This window comes from Pantherophis guttatus, chromosome 10 (assembly GCF_059756535.1).
Source record: "Pantherophis guttatus breed Tessera chromosome 10, ASM5975653v1, whole genome shotgun sequence".
NCBI classification, from domain to species: Eukaryota; Metazoa; Chordata; class Lepidosauria; order Squamata; family Colubridae; genus Pantherophis; species Pantherophis guttatus.
Genome location: NC_142072.1, coordinates 27,627,617 through 27,648,848, shown reverse-complemented (window position 1 = coordinate 27,648,848; position 21,232 = coordinate 27,627,617). Strand labels below are relative to the sequence as shown.

The 21,232-nt window shown below is 46.8% G+C and overlaps 1 protein-coding gene across 2 annotated transcripts; it reads right to left on the bottom strand.

The window, feature by feature from the left end:
* Positions 1 to 1,922: 1,922 nt before the first annotated feature.
* Positions 1,923 to 20,416, bottom strand: NT5C1A (5'-nucleotidase, cytosolic IA). 2 transcript variants are annotated; one of them, XM_034413283.2, is made up of 7 exons: positions 19,953 to 20,416; positions 6,728 to 6,895; positions 6,286 to 6,415; positions 5,356 to 5,478; positions 4,126 to 4,310; positions 3,321 to 3,732; positions 1,923 to 2,036 (listed from the first exon to the last, which is right to left on the bottom strand). In XM_034413283.2, exons 1-6 carry the CDS (start codon positions 20,064 to 20,066, stop codon positions 3,367 to 3,369), a joined length of 1,086 nt encoding a protein of 361 aa, XP_034269174.2. In that variant the 5' UTR covers positions 20,067 to 20,416; the 3' UTR covers positions 1,923 to 2,036; positions 3,321 to 3,366. The 2 variants fall into 2 exon arrangements, with proteins under 2 accessions (XP_034269174.2, XP_034269173.2); XM_034413282.2 differs by having other exon boundaries at positions 1,923 to 3,732.
* Between the last annotated feature and the right edge of the window lie 816 nt (positions 20,417 to 21,232).

Sequence of the window (21,232 nt, the reverse complement as noted above, 5' to 3'; positions counted from 1 at the left end):
ACAGCAGTGGCCAAAACTTCTAAAGCGAGTCCTAAGTCCATTTTTATGTATACAGGTAGTCCTCGACTTACAACCACAATTGAGCCCAAAATTTCTGTTGCAAAGCGAGACAGTTGTTAAGTGACTTTTGACCCATTTTACAACCTTTCCTGTCACAGTTGTTAAGTGAATCGCTGCAGTTGTTAAATTAATAACCTGGTTGTTAAGTGAATCTGGCTTTCCCCATTGACTTTGCTTGTCAGAAGGTCTTAAAAGGGGATTGCAGGACCCTGGGACACTGCGACCGTCATAAATATGAGGCACTTGCCAAGCATCTCAATTTTGATCACATGATCATAAGTCATCTTTTTTTCCAGTGCCATTGTAACTCTGAACGGCCACTAAACGGATGGTTCTAAGTAGGGGACCTGTATTTTTTCTGTTATGCATCTCCAGAGCCCTTGAATTAATTACATTTCTTTTCTCTGGCTCTCTTGATTTAGCTGCTTTGCAAAAACAGCTCCCGGCCTGTTAACTGCCCCCTTCCTGTTCCCGTCCCCCCCCCCGCCCCGCTTTTGCACCCCCTTCCCCTCAATTGGGCCCTCTATAAATAGAGACCTCCTCCTGGAAGGCATGCCAAGCAGGCGAGCGGTGGCTGGAGCCAAGCCTATTCTTAGCCTTTTGGCACAGGGGCCTCTGTAACCCCAAGGCGCCACCCTCCCTCTCCTCTTCTTCCATTAAGCCCATGCCTCTTCTCCTTCTGGGCACTGGGGAAGCCCCATATTCCATCCCAAAGGCTCCACTCCGTTGAAAACATTTTCATGGGCAGACTGAAAGTCAGCAGGTGGGAGTAATGTGCATCCAGAGCATTGGCCGCCCATGAAAGAGCTGTGTGTGTGTGTCCCTGTTCCAAGGCACCCGGCTCTCCCCCAAGGATGGGGAAACCCGGCCCCGCCGTCTCCTGCTGCTTGGTCAGGCTGCCTCCCTGGCAGAGCTCACCCTGCAAACCTGCTGCAGGCGAGCCAGGTTCAGGACACTAGCAAAGCAGGGCCCGGAGGGGCTGACCCCCAGGACTGCTAAACTGAGCAGGGTAAAGAACAAGCGGATGGTGGTTGTGGGGTGTTCAGAGAAAGTTATTGGGGCCCTGATGAGCCCAAGGACGTGGGGGGGGGGTGTCCCTCAGTTTCAGCCAGATGGAGAAGAGGGGGACATGGCCCAGGGTGCTCCGGTGGCCCCAGCATCAAAGCCAGATGTTGCATGTAGATGGCACCAAAAGGGATGGGGCTTCGATGACACCTTTATGGCAATCGTTTTGATCCTCCTGACGAGACCCCCCTGCTCCAGCTATAGGCAGTCCTTGACCTGCAACCGTTCATTCTGTAACCATTCAAAGTTACAATGGCGGTGCACGAATGGTGGTTATGACCTGTCCTTGGAGTTCTGGCCATCCCAGCAGTCCTGCATTCTTGTGATGGGGGTGCTTGGTAACTAGTACTCATTTACAACCATTTGCTGCAGAATCACATTTCAGCTAACTGGCCTGGGTTTGCAGCACACCCAAAGACACACGAGAACCACCAGGGGCTGGGTACTGTGTGGATGTAGCCACAGGACTTACACCAACCGGTTCTGAGGAAATATTGGTGGTGAGGTCTTGGTGCAAGATTGCAGAAGGATACCCTGTACCCAAGATGCCCTGAGAAGTGGAGAATCAATACTAGGGGTCCATGGGCTCTCTTGAATGGAGCAGATCCACAGCCGGAGTTGGGTCTTTGACCACAATAGTTGTACCTGGGAGAGATATTTCTCAGAACAAGGAGGATAGCTCAGGTTTTATCTGTTGGGGAGGTAATACTTTTCCCCTTGTTCTACATGCTCCTAGACCTTGTTTTAAAGATACATTGGCAGGTGACCCAGGACAGTGAATAAAACACAAGGGAAGGTGTGGTAACAGAAGGTTTACTACAGACAAACTTCCATCTAGTCAGGCAGGTGTGAAGGTGTTTCATTCACAGTCATGAAGATGAAGAAGCAGAACACTGACAGCAAAATTCTTTCTGCAAAAGGAAAGAATGCACTCCTGAGGCAGTGAGTTCTGTGGGGAAATTGTTTCTTGGATCTTTTCCCAAGAATAAGGTGCAGTCATACTGAAAGTGGAAGAACCTTCATTGGGGACACCTGCTTGGGCAGGGGTTTGGACTAGAAGACCTCCCAGGTCCCTTCCAACCCTAGGAGCCTTTGATTCCATTCTGGTCTGAGGCTGTGGATGGAGAGCTCTCAGAAGCTCTTGGAAGGAGGCGATGGCTTCCACTTTTGAAATTTAATATATTTAGAGTGAACAATTTGTTCAGACTGCCCGCTGAGTCTCCAGGAGTCGGGATTTGAGCTGCGGCCATCTGCTTCTGGCCACAGCCTGCAGCCTCAAAGCTTGGAAAGGAAAAGGACAAAATCCTTTGTGTGCTCTTCTCCTTCCCCCAAAGGGAGCCCAGTGTTGTAAAGGGAGCCCTGTTCCCCTTCTTGCTTGTGGAACACCGTGTGACTCTCGCATGGAGCCGGACATTTACTCAAGGCCCATTTTTGCATTCAAACTCAGAGCCAAAGCCCACTTTCCCCACTTTTGCTCCTGCCTGGCTCACAGGAAAGATTACATCCGGAATGGGTGCCCAGAAAATGCCACATCTTAGGCCCCACATGACACGTGAAGTCGCTCCATGTGCTTGGCACAAGGCAGCTTCTGTGGCTATGAATATGCTTACACACACCTCAGAACTCCTTTCCCAGCAGTGGCACTTTGGAGGGGAGGACAACGAACAGCCCCTCCCCCTGTGGCCAGAAGAGATGGGAGGGGGGAGAATTTCCCTCAAATGATGAGCCTCTGCTGGCTCATCATGGGGACTTCAGGCTCCCCTCAGCTGAATGCTTCAAGCTGGTCTCTGCCATGTAACCAGCGACAAATGGCTTTTTTGCAAACAAGAGAACGTTGCAAGAACATCTTTTGACAAGGCTTCCATGGGCCTCGTCAGCAATTCCTGCATGCTGCACTTGCGAGAGTGTGACGTATGTCAAGTTCACCTAGCATTTTCACAAGAAAATGTCCCCAGATGCAAAATGATCCCGTTTTGGAGGAAGAAAAGGCTAGTTCTATCTTGAAGCACTCTTAGTTACAGGAGGGACACCAAAAAGCCCCTGGAGATGCTCTGAGGGCCCTGCAGGAGGGTGTGGGACACAGCTATTGTGCTGGTGGGGAAGAGCATAAAGTGCAACATGTACAGGCAGCAGAAGATCCTTCGTGGACCATCACAACACCTTTGGTTCTAGTCATCCTAGAAGTTGGCACTCACCAACTGAGACTTCATTCTCTACCAAGGGCTGGTCCAGCCCAGGCCACTACTTGCTGTCCTGAGCTGCCTTTCTTTGTCCTGAGAGCTTGTACTTCTGGGCAACCCCATAAGGAACATGGGCGGCGACAGTGCCCATTTCCTTTGCTCCCTCCACGTGAAACATCTGGTCATCAAAGAAGACATGTGGTCGGATCTTCTCCAGCAAGGGGCCTTTGGGTGCGCCGGCCAGGAAGAGGGCCTCGTCCGTTTCTAGTCCCCAGCTCCGGAGAGTCTTTAGGGCTCGGGCCCCGGAACTGGCAGCACTTCGAGCCGTGACCAGGTAGGTGCGGATGGGACATTCCAGGCGGAGGCCTTTTGTGTAGAACTTCTTCTGAAGCTTCCCCAACACTTCCAGGAAGCCCTTCAGTGGCCCCTGGACAGAGGAACACACAGCATCAGCCCCAGCATGTGGCCCACTCCCCAGGGAGTCAGGAAATGGGGACCAGCTCAGGCACAGCACCCTCGGAGAGGCCCCGGGACCAGAAGCTTCCCTGCCCTCACCCCAGCCATGCACAGATACCCTCCTGTTCTTTGAATTTGCCAATCCTTCTTTGGGTCTAATATAAGCTGTTATACTGAAATGGTGTTGCTGTCTTGCGTCCTGCTTTAATACTGGCTTTGTTTGCATTTAGAATGTTTTTTCTCACTTTGTTCTATCTAAAGTGTTTGTTAGCAGGGCAGCCATAAAAATCATGCTCTCTCTTGTGGCAAAAAAAATAACGAAAAGATTGCTTTGGTCACAATATCACCAGTCCCTGAATCGCACCTGAGCGAGAGGCTTGTTCACATAAGTCTTCTCGTGCTCAAAGAACTTGTCTAGGCCGTGAGCCTTCACGATCTGCTCCGACTCATCGGAAAACAGCACAGCATCTCCGTCAAAGGCGACACGAAGCTGCTTCTCTGAGACTTGCACATCTTTCATGGGGGTGAAAATAGTGGCAGCTGCAATCCCTGGGAAGGGAGGGAGGGAGGGAGGGAGGAAGGAAAACAGCCTTCAATTCCTGTTGCCTGATGCTCTCCAGTTGGAGCAAGAACTTCACAGACTTCAGTGGGTCTATTTAATGCTAGTCTGGGGATAACTACAGAGTTTGGGAAACAGTAAAAGGAACTTCCAAGTCTCGTTTATAATGGCAAAATCTCTGAATGATTTGTGAGATCAGCTGTTTCCCTTTCTGTATCCTCTCCTTCCATCCCTCTGCCATCCTCCCCACCACTTCTCACATCTGGCAGGAGGATTCCCTAAAAGTCTCTTTCCTGGCAAAGTGTCCCCTAGATATTTAAGCTTCCAACTCTTTGGGACTTAGCAGCTGGTCAATGCCTTTGATCAGTCTTGTGCCACTGAGCCAACAAGATCCTCACATTCTTCCGACTGGCAGAAATCCCAACCTGAAGAGATTTTTCTAAGCAACCTGATTCTGATAAAGCAATCAAACCTCAGTTAAAGGTTAGTTTGCCCCACGAAGGCCTCTCTTATATGCTAAGAGATTGCAACAGATGTTTCACTGCTGTTTCTGCTGGGACTTAGAAAGCTAACAAGCATATAATGTCTTGTGTAGTGAGGGGGACCAGTAAATCTTTTTTTTTTATTATTCTGATTCTTGGAGACTGCCTGGACAAGTCCCTGCAATTTTCACGGCAATTCAGAAATTGGTTTGACATTGCCTCCTTCCTGGGGCCAGGAGAGAGTGACTGGCCCAAGATCACCCAGCTGGCTTTGTGCCTAAAACAGGACTAGAACTCACAATCTCTTGGTTTCTGGCCTGATGCCTTAAGTGCCACACCAAAACGACTCTTCATAAACGTAAACAAACGCAACTAAATGGCTCACAAGACTGTATGAGTAAAATCACAACAGTCATGATTCCTGGAGTAACAAGTGGTAAAGTTGGCCTTGCTTTAGAAAACGTGCGTCCCCACAGGTACCTTCTTCCCCACCCTGAAAGTCCAAAAGGCCCCACAAACTTCTGCTACACTTCCGCCCAACAGCATCACTCACCCTCTTCTAGGGCCTCACTCACTTTCTCACAGTCCGAGGATAAGTAGAGGTTGGTGTGGTAGGCCTTCAAGTAGCAAATGGGGCTATTCCCGCCGGTCATACAAAACCTCTCAATGAAGAGATCTGGGAGGAAAAGAAGAAACGCTTCATCGGTAAACGGGAACCAGCCATCCCCAGGCTTCTTTGTGGATGAGAATCCCTGGCCAGCACGTCAGGAGGACACCATGGTAAGAACAGAGGAGGATCCTGGACGTACCTGAAGAGTTGCCAAAACTGACCATGTTTAATGTAATAGCACAAGCATTGAAGGAGACGGGGAGAGTTAAGCTGGGCAGAAATTTGGCAGTACAGTTCAAAAAGAAGAACGCCCTATAGTGGTATCTTGGTACTCGGCTACTTTGAAACTCATCAAATTTGGGACTCAATGCATTTTGACATTTGTTTGGTACTCAACACAAAAGCTAGAACCTGTCGGTGTTAGCTGCCTTGTGATTCATCATATTATTCCTTGTGGGAAAAAACAGTTTAGTACTCAACGTTTTTGGTATTCATCGTGCCTCTTGGAACTAATTAACTATGAGTACCATGATATCACTATATATTAAAAACCTCTGAGAGGCTGTGGGTGAAAGCCAGACTCCTAAGTAGTTGCTCCTGCAAAGAGCTGCTTCTTGGTGTCCAAGAAACTGTTTCCTATTGAGCCAGCAGAGTTGTTACACATAGTGTGGAACGAATATAAGGCAGCCCATTTCCAGAGAATAAGCTCCCTAAGGGAGTGATGAGGTAGGGCTTCCTCCTGGCTCTGTGGAGGGCTGTACAGGTGGACAAGCCTTCCAAGCACTGAGCCCACTGCCCCATTTGATGGATATCGGTGAGGGGATTAGTGGCTAGGCGGATGTTGGCGAGGGGTCTTTCCTTCAGGTTACTTACTGTAATGGTTGATGCTGTTGATCAAGCGAACGCCCACTTGCGCATGGTTGTTGGTCACAAGGACAATGTCAAAAAGTTCCTCACTGTCTGGGAAGAGTTCCCGCAGCTGGCTATTGACCGATTCCAGAGCCTGGAAATCCAGGGAGAGAGAATCGTTGGACCAGGGAGGCAACATGTTAACTTAAGGGATCGTCAGATAAGAAGGGCTCAAACTGTCCGTGGTTGACGTTGGCCCAACTAACAATCATCTCCAGCAAGGATGGGAGTACTGCCCTCCAAGGGCCACAGGGAGCCTGGGGATGGGCAGAAGAGCAAGAGGGGGGAAAGCCCCAGACTTTGCGTCTGGGGAAATGGCTGCAAGTGCTGACTTCTCTCCCACCCCCCACTGCGGACCAATATTTGCAATGTTGACATGTGTGAACGTGAGCAAAAGAGACCAGACCTTGACAAAAGGGAAAGCTGCTCCGGGCAGGAAGGGCTCCTCCTCATGCTCCAGCTGATACTTCACGTAGGCCTCCACGCCCTGCTCAGTGTAAATCTTCTGCTCTTCCTCCATGCGGAACAGGGCTCGGGAGGACACGGCAATGGTGATGGCATGTTGCGGATTTGGCTGCAAGAGAAGAGCGGTGGTTGCATCCCCTGTAAGAGAGGGCAACTGTCCTTGATGACAGGGAGCGTCCTTTGAGGGACTGGGGGTTCTTCGCCTTGAAGGCGAGGGGGTCAGTTAGGTCAGCTTCCCTCAATGACTCATTTTCATAATTAGCTACATTTCAGTTTGTCCAGCTTCCATATTGGTTTGATTGTTTTGTAAGGTTCTGGTGACCCCCAGGCTAGAGGGAGAGAGCCATCCTTGCCAACTGTTTCCTCCTCCTGCTCCTCGGTGCTGTGCTTCTTCTCATGCTGGGAGAAAGTGGGAATGTAGGCTTCACCGCTTGCCCCGTGTGGCTGGGCCAGCAGACACCCATGTCAGCACTGGGGCTCTTCTGGGCTCTGCCTGGTCCTCCAGTGCTGGCCCTCTGTTGGCAAACTGCTTCCTCCTCGTAAACGGCTCTTCTGCCCATTTCCTTTTGCTCCTCTTGGGTCCATCAGAGGAGCTCAGCCATGAAACCTGCTTGCCAAGGAAAAGCCCAGCATTTCCAACTCGGACAACTTTTCTCCTGCCTTCCCAAGCCTAGTTTAACCTGGCTGGGTTGGATCCACTCTATTCTGACTCCTTTCAGGTCTGCCTGCATATCAGGGAGCTGGGAGAAGCACCTTGTTCACACGTCCACCCAGTCTCTGAGGCCTGGAGAGAACGACCAGCCATTCGCTGGTTGCCATTCCTAGCCAATTGCTAGGTGCAGAAAACCAGCAAGACTCCCTTGGTTGGCAATGTCTGCCCCCCTCCCTGCCTTCCCTCAAATAAAATGGAACAAATCCCCCATATTTTTGTGCTTGGCCAATGAACCAAGGCCCTGTCGCTGGCAGTGCTTAGTCACCTTCATCCAATCAGATTGTCTCCCCCCCCCATGTGTGTGTGTGTTTAGTGGTGATGGGGAGGATCGTTGTTACTGAGGAGCTAGTGGCATACTTTGATTTCTCCTTCGTATTAAGAAAAGTCAGAGCTCCTTCTGAGCTAGCTAGCTTGTCCTCCGCTCGTTTGCTGACAATGGAGAAGGTGGGGAACCTTCACATGACTTCAAAGCTTCTCTTGCTGTGAAAGCCAGAGATTTCCTTCCCATCCGAGAGTTGAGCAACACCCAGACAAGGTCAGTCTTGCAGCCTCCTGAGCATAGCAGGGCCATGAAGTCACGGTGCCAGCTTTTCATAACAATCCTGGGGTTGTGTTGTTGGTGGGAAGTTCTGCATGAAACTTGGCATAAGGTACTGCTGAGAAACTGGCTGCCTGCAGGGTATCTCTGCTGTCGTTATTAAGGAGTTCCCGGCAGCTTGTAAGAGAGTTGGATATTATCTTGCTTGGTATGTAGGCTTTGATGTTATGCATCTATCTATTTTGGGGGCTAATAATAAAGCTTCAAATCCCTTTAGTTACTGGAGTGATCGTTGTTTCTGGATCCAAAAGAACCAATTGCCTGAGCACCTAATTACTGCCCTGACACTTGGCAAAACAGTGTGTGGCGCGTGTGTGTGTGAGAGAGAGAGAGAGAACACCAAGGACAACATGTTGCCATTTCTAAGAGACATTTGCCACATAAATTTCCCCCACCTTAAAGACTTCACTTGCACAATACAGCCAAACTCTTTATTATTTGCAAGCTTCTGCTTGTGAAGCCATGTAATCCACAGTGGACTCATTGCACATAACTGTCAGGATTGGGCCTTTGTCTGAGCCACAAGATCAAGTCAGACTTTCTTGCAGGACTACTGGAGGAGACACACAAGGCCCATTTCCTAGATGTGGGAGGTGGCACAGTGATTAGAGTGCAGCACTGCAGGCTACTTCAGCTGATTGTTAGCTGCAGTTCGGCAGTTCAAATCTCACCAGGCTCAAGGTTGACTCAGCCTTCCATCCTTCCAAGGTGGGTCAAATGAGGACCCAGATTGTTGGGGGCAATAGGCTGACTCTGTAAACCGTTTAGAGAGGGCTGGGAAGCTCTGGGAAGCGGTATATAAGTCTAAGTGCTATTGCTATTGCTGTGTGAACTGCCAGGCCAGTTTAAAAGTCCCGAGCAGACCTAACATATTCTCCCAGTTCCCAAAAATCAAACTTTGAAATATGATTCTGCCATTAAATATTCCTGTTGGATTGTTCCAACTCTTCATAGTGCAGCTCTTCATAGACTCCCCAGGAGAGATTTCATTTGACAACTGAAATGACAACTTGGGAGCTACAAAGTGCTAAGTAGCAAAACTAATGTTTTTGTGGTTCTTATGAGGATGCTGGGTGATTAATTTATGAGCGTAAGTGAGCCTTTCTATGTGCCTTTGCCCCCTGCCATGGGCAGAATTGGTTGGGTGAGGAGTCCCAGGGCCAGCTGCTCAGGCAGGCCTTCCCTGGTTCAGCATTACACTGCAGGCTACTTCAGCTGACTGCTAGTTGCAGTTCGGCAGTTCAAATCTCACCGGCTCAAGGTTGACTCAGCCTCCCATCCTTCCGAGGTGGGTCAAATTAGGACCCACTCAAAACTTATGGGATACAACAAAAGTTTATATAAGAGATTTATCAATAGCATATACAATAAGGAAAAATAGAAATAAAAAGAATCAACTTGTAGAGCTCCAAGGAAAATTAGAAAAAGCAGAATCTAAATTACAGAAAGAACCCCAAAACCAAGAAATCAAAGTATAAAAAGAGTTAATTAAACATAAATTACAATTAATAACCCAAGAAGAAGTAGCACAAAAAATTAGAGCAACTAAACAAAATTACTGCCAATAAGCCCAGAAGATAAATTAAAAAAAGAAAAGGAAAAGAAATTAATAAAGCAGCTAGAGGATGAGGATGGAATAGTGCATCTACAGGAAGTAAAAAAGAAAAGTATAGCAGTAAACTTATTTTCAAAAACTATACAGTTCAGAAAAATTTGAAGAGGAGAATATTCAAATATACCTTCAAAAAAGGAACCTTCCCAGAATACCAGATATAACAAAAGAAATATTAAACGAGGAAATAATGAAACTGGAGATACAAAGAGCAATTCAAAAGCAAAAAAATAATAAGACTCCAGACCCAAATGGAATTCCCACTGATTTTTATAAAACATTTCAAGAGTCATCAGAACAGCTGCTATTAGAAACATTTAATGAAGTACTGAAAAAGGCCAGGATACCAGAATCCTGGAGGGAATCATTAATAACTCTCATCCCCAAAAACAATAGTGAACAACAGAAGATACAGAATTATCGTCCAGTCTCATTGCTAAATGCTGACTATAAAATATTTATGATCATAATAGCAGATAGAATTAAAAATATACTGAATGAAATTATACATTTGGACCAAAATGGATTCCTACCCAACAGATATATAAAAAACAATATAAGAATTATCATTAGAATATTACGAAGCTCATCCCGAAAAACAGGTAGCTGTGGTCTTCTTGGATGCACAAAAAGCTTTTGACAACTTAAACTGGGACAATTAATAAGAATGAATATTGGAGAAAAATTTATGATTAGAACCATATTCACTATACAGAGGGCAAAGATATTATTAATGGGGAACAAACAGAAAGTTTTGAAATAACTAAAGGAGTAAGGCAGGATTGCCCGCTGTCTCCTCTGTTGTTCATTCTGTCTATGGAGACATTAATGTCCTAAATTAGAGATAATTCAGAAATAAAGGGATTAAAAATTAAGTCACAAGAATATAAGGTCCAAGCATTCGCAGATGATCTGGCATTTATTATTGAGGAACCTTTAGAAACTGGGCCTATTTTACTACAAGACATAAACCAATTTGGTGCAATAGCAGGATTTAAAATGAATAAAGACAAAACTAAAATATTGACTAAGACAAGAGTGAACAACTAGAGGAGGAACTGGGAATCTTGAGAACAAAGAAAATTAAATACTTGGGAATTTGGCTATCAGAAAAGTGTACTACCATAAAGAGGGACAATTACGATACACTCCTATTACAAATACAAAAAGATTTGGATAACTGGACTAAATTATCAATATTATTAACTGGCATAATTTCAACGATAAAAATTAACATATTGCCCAAGTTACTATATTTATTTCAAACAGTACCAATAACATTAGGGAAAAATTTTTTTGAACAACTGAATAAATTGACATCGAAATTCATATGGTCAGAGAAAACTGCATAAAATTCAAATTATTGCAAGATAGTAGGAAAAAAGGAAGTTTCAGTTTACCAGAATGGGAACTTAACTATCAAGTGGCATCCCTAACATGGCTCAAAGAGTAGATACCAGTGCTGTGGAGTCGGAGTCAGAGTCGGAGTCGAGGAGTCGGAGTCGGAGGAAATTTTGGGTACCTGGAGTCGGAGTCGGAGTCGGCAAACAATGCACCGACTCCTACTAAATTTAGATTGGAATTTTAAAAAAAGCAAGTTTAAATGTCCCAATTCACAAAAAGTTATAATTAATGACTTCTCTACTGTAAGAATAAAGACCGGAGTCGGAGTTGGGGAGTCGGAGTCGGAGTTGGAAGTACAAAAAACTGAGGAGTCGGAGTCGGAACATTTATCTCCCGACTCCACAGCCCTGGTAGATACAACTTAAAAATAAGAGGATATTAACGATAGAAGGCCATGACCTTCAACTCGGTTGGCATGGCTTTTTATGGGATGGGAAAAAATAAATCAGACTTATTTTCAAAATCATAAGATAAGGGATGCACTACTGAGAGTATGGGAAAAGATTAAAAAGAATCATTATATGAAAGTCCCAGTTTGCTTGTCTACAACGGAAGCAATGATACATCCAAATACCACAGACCTAGATAAAATGGTGAGATACGCAGATTTATTAGACACAAAAGGAGAATTAAGATCAATACAAGATTTGAAAAAACAAGGAATAAATTTGGAATGGTGGCCATATTTACAAATCAAAACTAGATTTTAAAAAGATAAGGAACAATTTGGCATAAACAGGAAACAATTGGAATTAGATAAATTAATATTAGGATTGGGAAGAAAAATGATTACCAATATCTATAATTACCTATTAGGATACAAACTGGAAGAAGAAACAGTAAAGGACACGATGATAAGTTGGGCTAGAAATTTCAGACATACCATAGAATTGGATAAATGGGAAAAATTGTGGGAGAAAAATTATAAATTGACTATGGCAGTAGTCAACAGTAGAAAACAGCTATAAAATGTTTTATAGGTGGCATTTAGCACCAGCGAGACTGGCAAAAATGTACCCCAATTTATCACCCCAATGTTGGAGATGTGGTCACAAACTAGGGACATACTACCACATGTGGATGTGCCCTAAGATGAGAAAATTTTGGTATATAATTAAAGGGTGGTTGGAAGAGATTACACTCCAAAAGATAGATTTTAAAGCAGAGATGTTCCTCCTAGGAATGATTGATAGAAAAATGGAAAAAAGTTTCTATTATATTATATTGCATATTCTAACGGTGGCCAGAATTACTCTAGCACAAATGTGGAAGTCGACCAATACACCATCGGAAGAAACAATAATAAAGAAAATCCTTGAATGCGCTGAAATGGATAAATTAACAATGGAGATGAAAAAAAGAGAAGACTCAGATTATTATAAAGTGTGGAATAAGTTTTATACATGGTTGGAAATTAAATTAAGAAATAAGAATATAAAGTGAAACTGGATATTAACATACTGGATATAAATGTAAATAACGATCCTGCTAACAAAAGTTAATTATGAATATTTAAAAATAAAGAGAAGGAGCGGGAGGATAAAAGCTAAGAGTAAAGACAAAGTCGATGCAGAAAGTTGTAAAATTGTATATATTTGTTGTTAGTATTGTATTTTAACATCTGATGTGTGTGTTTTTGTTTTTGTCTCCTGACTTTTTTTGCTATTGTGTTTGGTTTTAAAAAGTAAAATACTCAATAAAAATTATTTTTTTTAAAAAAAATGAGGACCCAGATTGTTGGGGGAAAATATGCTGACTCTGTAAACCACTTAGAGAAGGTTGTAAAAGCACTATGAAGCGGTATATAAGTCTAAGTGCTGTTGCTCCTTGCTCCTTGCTCCTTGCTCCTTGCCTTAAAACGTTTATTTATTTTATTTTATTTTATTAAATTTCTATACCGCCCTTCTCCCGAAGGACTCAGGGCGGTGAACAGCCACAAGATAAAACACATAAGTACAAAAATTTAAAATAGATTAAAAACGAATTAAATAATTTGGCTGAATTTAAAATACCCCATAATTTAAAACAGATTAAAATTTATATTTAAAATTTATATTTAAAAGGGGAGAAGATTTAGGCCAGGCCAGCTTGATGAAATAAAAAAGTTTTAAGCGCGCGACGGAAGGTGCGCAGATCCGGGATCCTCCGTATCTCCGGGGGGAGCTCGTTCCAGATCGTAGGTGCCCCCACAGAGAAGGCTCTCCCCCTAGGGGCTGCCAGTCGACATTGTTTGGCCGACGGCACCCGGAGGAGCCCCTCTCTATGGGAGCGTACTGGCCGGTGGGAGGTTATTGGTGGTAGCAGGCGGTCCCATAGATAACCAGGTCCTAAGCCATGGAGCTCTTTAAAGGTGATAACCAGAACCTTGAAGCGCACTCGGAAGACCACCGGGAGCCAGTGCAGCTCGCGCAGGAGAGGTGTTACATGGGAGCTCCACGTTGCTCCCATAACCACCCGCGCGGCCACACTCTGTGCCAGTTGGAGCCTCCAAGTGCACCTCAAGGGGAGCCCCATGTAGAGAGTGTTACAATAGTCCAGACGAGAGGTGACGAGGGCATGAGTGACTGTGTGTAGGGAGTCCCGATCTAGAAAGGGACGCAACTGGCGGATCAGGTGGACCTGATGAAAAATCCTCCCGGTCACGGCCATCAAGTGCTCTTCTAAAGACAGCCGTGAATCCAGGAGGACGCCCAAGTTGCGAGCCCTTTCCGTGGGGGCCAATGATTCACCCCCAATAGTCAGCGATGGTGCCAGCTCACTATATCGGGACGCCGGAAACCACAGCCACTCAGTCTTGGATGGGTTGAGCCTGAGCCTGTTCCTCCCCATCCAGATCCGTACGGCCTCCAGGCACCGGGACATCACTTCAAGGGCATCGCTGGGGTGGTCCGGGGTGGAGATGTACAGCTGGGTGTCATCAGTGTACTGATGATACTTCACCCCGAAACCACGGATGATCTCGCCCAGCAGCTTTACATAAATGTTGAACAAAAGGGGCGAGAGGACTGATCCCTGCGGCACCGCACATATGAGGGGCCTCAGGGTCGACCTCTGCCCCCTGTCAACACAGACTGCGACCGGTCGGAGAGAAAGGAGGAGAACCACCGTAGTACGGTGCCTCCCACCCCCAACTCTTCCAACCGGTGCAGCATGATACCATGGTCGATGGTATCAAAAGCCGCTGAGAGATCTAACAGGACCAAGACAGAGGAGCAACCCCTGTCCCGAGCCCTCCAGAGATCATCAACCAACGCAACCAATGCCATTTCCATGCTGTACCCAGGCCTGAAACCTGACTGGAACGGATCTAGATACGACGTTTCATCCAGGTACTGGGGAAGCTGTCGCGCAACCACACTCTCAACAACCTTCGCAACAAAGCGAAGGTTGGAGACTGGACGATAATTAGCCAATACTGCCGGGTCCAGGGAAGGCTTCTTGAGGAGAGGCCTCACCACCGCCTCCTTCAAGGCGGCGGGGAAGGCACCCTCACCCAATGAAGCATTTATAATCCCCTGGAGCCAGCCTCGCGTCACCTCCCGGGAAGCCAGTACTAACCAGGAGGGACACGGGTCCAACAAACATCTGGTCGCGTTCAATCTACCCAGAATCCTGTCCACGTCATCTGGGGTCACAGGATCAAACTCGTCCCAGATAACATTCTCAAGACCTGCATCCATCACCCTCACTGGACCTACCCAGTCGGAGTCCAGACCTTCCCGAATCTGAGTGATTTTGTCATGCAGATATTGAACAAAATCCTCAGCTCTTCCCTCCAAGAGGTCCTCCCGCGCTTCCTGGTGGAGCAGGGAGCGGGTCACCCTAAACAGGGCGGCCGGGCAATTATCTGATGACGCAATAAGAGCAGCAAAATGGGTACATTTTGCTGCTTTTATCGCCACTAGGTAATTCTTAATATGAGATCTTACCAGTGTTCGGTCCGATTCAGAAAGACTAGCCCTCCAACTGCTCTCTTTGCTGTCAGGAGTCCCCATGGACTTGGCATTTATTTTTTTATGTATCTTGATTTCATTACATCTATCTGTTTTATTAATGTTTGTAAGCTGCCTTTGGGTTCTTGCAATTTCAAAAGGAATAATTTCTTCAGAAATTAAATAGATTTGCTTACCCTTACCATTAATTAATAATAATGAAAAATAAGTGTGTGCGTGTGCTGGTGTTAACATCTAAAGCCCTTTCTTCATTGCTGAGACACTCAGGCCCGCCTGGCATGGAGGTCTCAGTTCAAGCAATGTGGACTTGAAGCATCCTCCCCTCCCCCCCCGCCCCAGGTGAAATCCTCACTTCTGGCCTTCCAAGAGGGCTTGAAGACCTGGCCCTGCCAGCTGGCCTGGCCTGGCAAAGGCAAAGGGGCATCTTGGAGGTAGTTGATGGATTAGTCTGATGATCCCACCTCCTCCCCACGCACACCCTTCCTCTCCATCTTAGTTATTTGAATTTTAAACGTATGGTTCTTATTTATTGTTTTAATGTTTTACATGGTATTTTAATTATAGCATGACTATAAGTCACCTTGGTGAGATGGACAGCATAGAAGTTTAATAATAAAGAAATAAAATTTAGTAAGGGGAGGGGGACAGGCAGCTCCCTCCCAGTCGAAAGGCTCTCCCTCTCTTCCTCCCTGGCCCAGGGTCCCCTTCCCCTTGAAGCAGCTTCTCACTCCCAACAAGGCCAGAAGAACTGGATGGAAGAGAAGGCCATTGTTCCTGCCAACCTTCAGCAATTTCACACCAGGAAGCTGCCAGGTGGAAATGCCACACATGGCTGCCACTTAGGGACTCAGTGAGCTGTGTGTCCAGCCTGCTGACGGTGAGTTGTGCAAGCAGAGAAGTGCCGCTGATTCATTCCAAGAAGTGTTGTCCTTCAAAGGAGCAGCTTTTTGTGGGCAAGGCTGGCTATGGCATCTCCAGTCTGAAGATCCAAAGTCCCTCTAAGACCGGCAAAGGTGACTGCTCAGAGGAAGAGGTTCCCGGCCCCAAAGTCTCAGGAAGGTGCACGATTGAGAGTCAAAGGCTGAGACCTCGTTTACACCATGCATTTTGTGGCATTTTATTTTGGCTTTACTGAACAGTAGTCTTACTCAGCTATCATAGGTTGGTAAAGAATGATGTCTAGTTGAGTGCACTGCATGAATCCAGCCATGACATAAACAAACCTAGGTTTGGTGAAATCTGTGAAAGCAACCAATGGCTTCACTCGTGCATTGTACAAATTCTTCAGGTTGGATTTGACCTATTGGCCGTGAGCCACAAAATATCCTTCTTTGGGTCAAAGACAGGGTTTGCATGCCATGCAAACACAACCTAGTTAATGTAGGGCTGGAGACTTTTAACCCTAACAGTGCCAAACAGTGTTTGGGATTAAATGGTTCTCTCGGACAAACATGGTTGTGCAAACACCAATATTCAACAGATGATGAAGCAGTTTCTGAACTCTACTCACTGCTTCCCCCGGAAAAATAAAGCAGGATCCAAGTGTGTCTGAACATCCCAGCTTCTTTGTTCTGACCCCGGCTGCTGCCAAGGCAGAACTTAGTGCACCTTCCAAATGCTGGCTGACTGATTGCCTCCTGGACAAGAAGCTTTGCCAGTCTACCCAGGAGTGTCCACGGAGGCAAAAGGGCAGAAGGGGGAAGCTCACCAAGACCCTGGCTGGAGGGCACGGTGCATGAGAATGCTTGTTGGGCAGGTATAGGGTAGGACTATGGGGGCAGGTCAGCCCTAAGTTTACTGGCAGAAATTGGCAGATAACGGGTCCCACCGGACAGAGAGAAGCCGCCACCCCCAAGCCCTGCAGAGTTTAAAGGGCCGCAGAAGAAAGTGGGCAACCTCAGTTCTCAGGTATGACTTGAAGGCTTCTCTGCCTTATTCCAGGCCTGCCTCCACTTTGGCTGGGTGATTCGTTGACTGTATCTGCATTCCCATGGCATGTTAAGTCATACATTCTGCTTTATGGCTGGTCTCATGTTACAGTACATGCTAAACCATAGCAAGCATCCTCCATTTCTAGTGTGGGTGTTGTCTGAACCTGACAGCCACTTTGCCTTTTTTTCCTGGCCAGCCCTGCAGTTCCGGCATTCTGCTGCTCCCTATTTTTGGCATTCTAAAAAAGCTTTTGAGAACTCCCCACTGTCCACCAGCATTGCTGGGGAAGTTTCCTGGGCCCCTCCAGTAGCTCATTCCCAAGTGCCAGGATGGTGGCTGGGTTTTGGGGGTAAAGGAGCATGCATAAGTGCACCAGTGTGCCTACCGTCCCTGCCCTAATATTCCTTTTTACTTACTCTTTTCATGTATTCAAATTATGTTTATACTTTTACCTGTTATCTTATATATGCTTGACAAATAAACTTATGATATGAAGAAACCTCTAAAAGAGTTCCCAAAGCAAGACTCCATTTCCACCAACACTATCACACACTGGACATTATTGTATGGTTAGTCTGACCTGCTGTTTGGTGTGAATGAAACTATCATGGTTAGCAAAACATGTTTTAGGATTTAGTAGGTTGTGGAAACCCAGTTAAGCATGGTCCATTCAGTGAGTCTAACTGAGTGACAAGATGGGAAAGCTGGCTTCACCTCCTTGGAGGAAAAGAAAACCTCCTGGTTTTTCAGCTGACTTAGGATACCTTCATGTGCCACTTGCTCACTAAGGACTCCCATCATTCAGGCAGACCCTGTGTTGCAACGTGTGCTTTACCGCCTGCAAGGTCAGCTAAAGGCCCTGTTGCTGCTTGGACTTTCTCCCCATAAAGATCGGATGTTCTCCCTAAGGCTGATGCTGAGAAGGCTGAGGTTGAGCATAGAAGCAGAATGAGCCTGTTCACAGTGCCCCCATTTCTGCAGATATCATTATTATTGTTTCTCCTTGAAATCCTTTTCCTCTTGAACTGAGGGCCAGCAATATTTCTGTACATGGATGTACAGTGTGTCCCTGTAGGAATTTCAGGGCTTTGGGGCATGACTGTCCGTTCTGTAAGCTTTATAAGAGATGGCAGATGCTAATGCTTGTGTCCAGCTAGCAAAAAGGATAAAAGAGGGCAGCGGACGTCAACAGATTTGACTCGAGAGCCTCTCGGGTTCTGAAACTTCCCCTCTCCTCACGATTCAGCAATGGGGAAGTTAGTGCATGATCTGGGACAGAGCTCTCCACCTTTGGCAACTTTAGGATTTGTGGACTTCAACTCCCAGAATTTTATTTTGCTGGCTGGGGAATTCTGGGAGTTGAAGTCCATAAATCCTAAAGTTGCCCAGTTTGGAGACCCTTGGTCTGGGGGAAACAGGTCATGGATATCCCAGATTTCCAAGAAGTTCCAGATCAAGGAGAGGCTCCCTTGCAGAATGGAGATGGGCAGCCCTTCAACCAATGCTAGTTTGTTGGACATTGCAATCATCAGTGAGATGGTGGTGATGGACTGTCTGCTAAAATAAAGCCAGGTCATGACACACACTTGAAAGTAAATCAGGAGGCCTGGAATTGTGGAGTCTGTCTGACAAGAACAAAGACTGCTTATTCACAAGAAATATGCACGTGCAAAGCTTGTAACAATTCTGGGTAGTTAGCTGATAAAAGTAACAAAGAGTTAGGCAACTTGCAGACCTCAGCTTAAAGTTAGGAATAGAGATGGCCTGCAGCAAATAAAATGTATATTAGATAACTCCTGGGGCATTCATTAGCCAAGGCTTAGTTATAGGGACAGCTAGAGACCAATAGAACAAATTGTATAATTATTACTAAAATGTTTATTAGATGATATTTCTTATCATCGCCTTGTCCTGCCTTCTTTAGTGAAAATGTATAAAGCTTTCTTAATCCTTCGTTCTTGGCTCTCTTGGCATTTTGGCCAGGAGCCCTTTTCCTTGGGCTACCCCAATAAAAACCAATCAAAACATGTACCTTGTGTCTGGCATCCTTCATTGACCTCTGCACCAGGCTCAGACCCGAACTGGGGACAACAGTGGGGCTGGGGAGTGAGAGTAATTGCTCCTCAGTGAGCATTGCCTATTTGAAAAGAAGTGGGCCAGGTTGCTTGATCGAGTGGGGCCAGGTCTATCTCTGCAAGTAAGGAGGGACCCCTTGCAGGGCTGACTCTGGGCAGACCCTCACAGCAAAACACAGCATGAAATCTCAGCCCAATCATCACATGAGAGAACTGAACTGTTTACCGCGGCTCAAGGGACTCTGGGGTGCTGTTTTTCTTTCTGGCTAGGGAGGGTCGGTTTCACATGTTGCTGGGAATATTGAATTTTAAAGATGCTGCTCAAGAAGAGCTATATTAATGTTGTCATTAAAGACTAAAACCAGACTTTTCACTAAAGTTTCTTGCAAGGGAAGCCTCTAAATTGCATTTGAGGTGGGAGATGGTGGCCTGCAGCCCCCTCCTTCTCAAACAGGGCCCTGCCGTTGCCAATGAAACACAGAAGTAGCCAGAGAACTGAGCAGCAGAGAGATCTCGGCCCCCACAAGGAAGGCAGGCTCCTCCTCCTTTCTATCTCAGGTTCCTGCGGGGTTGGGGGGAGCAATTTTGCAAGCAAGAGCAGTGCTTCCCTGGGAAAACAGGGCCAATTCTGCAGACCAGTGCCGTCTATTCAGAAAGCATCTCTGAGCCTCAAAAGCAGCCACCTCTCTCATCCTCAACAGTGCTAAATGCCCCCTTTAGAGCCAAGCCGCCAGCAGCTCGGCTGCAGAGGCTCCACAGATTCTTTCACTTGCCCTGGCATTTCACGCTGCCTCTCGCCTGACTAGCATCGCAAGTGCCCTGCATGCAAACAAGTAAGCCTTCCCCCATCCACCCCCGCAGGAAAAACGATCTTTCTTACTGATTTGGGCTTCTTTTGGGGAGAGAGGTTTTCATAAAAGGCCTTGGCATCCTCCAAACCCGCTTCTTTTGGTTGCCCTCTGCTTTCCGGGCATCCGGATCCAGTGGGCTCCATGGCGGATTCCCTCTACCCGTCCAGGAGCAGGCGAAGATGCAGCCAGCTGGCCGGTTGCTTTCCTTCTGCCCAAGACCCCAGTTCAGCTGCAGAAAGAGCCCGCCGCCGTCAAATCCGACGGGAGCTGCAGCGGTCGGCGCGCAGGAGAGGAGGCAGACGAGCCGCTGCGTGTGTGGTGCGTGTCAGTGTCGCTCTTTATAAGGGATCCCGTGAACCTCCTGGGCGCTCTCGCTCGCAAAGCGACTGTCCCGGCAGCTGCCCAAGTCCTCCCACCTTCCCGGCTTCCTTCCTCAGACCCGCTAAATCTGTGGGCAGCCCCACAGGGTGGGGACGGAGGGGCAGGACACCCAGCGCGCGCTGCCCCAGAAGGAGGGGGGTCCTCTGTCTTGGCCAAAAAGAGTCCGGGCTTAAAAGAGCCTGGGAGAGGAACGCCCACCTTCATGGCAAAGGCTACATAAAAAGGCACGCCGTGTGCTGCAAGGAGACCCTCTCAGATCCAGCAGGGGCTCCCAGGGATCAGTGGCCACCAAGAGGGGCCAAGATTTGCACCCATTCCTGGAAGAGAAGGTCTTGCATCACCTCCTGATTTTAGGGATCTTTTATGTTGCTGTTATCAAAAACAAATGGAGTGGGGGGAGGGGACGGAGATCGTGGTTAACACAAATAGTGGAACAAATGGACTCTTATTACATAACCAAAAAGGGATTTTTTAAAGGTTCACTTTTACAAATTATCTGCATTTTTCCATTCTTTGCCCCCTCCCCCCATTATTCCTAAGAGGAGAGGCATTCCCAGGCTTGCACCCTTCCCCCACCCTCTTCTCTTGCTGGAATCTTCCTGGTATGAAGTGTCCATCCTTGCCATCCCTTGATTGACTGATGTCCACTTGCCACAGGCTAGCCAAGGCTCCTGCCGTCAACCGCATTCAGGAGGAAGGATGCTCAGCTCCATGTGCTCCACTTGTTCCCTTTCCAAAAGCATGTGGTCAATTGCGGATTAAAAAGTGAACCTGATGGGATTTTGGTCTATTCCAGTTGAAAGATCTGAGCCTAAATGTGACCACAATTGCTTAATAAGCCATTAAGAGAAATTAATGGCATGTGCTGAAAATGGGCCCTTGGTAATTGGCTGGAGAAAAGCAGTGCTTTAGTTACAGCAGTCCAAAA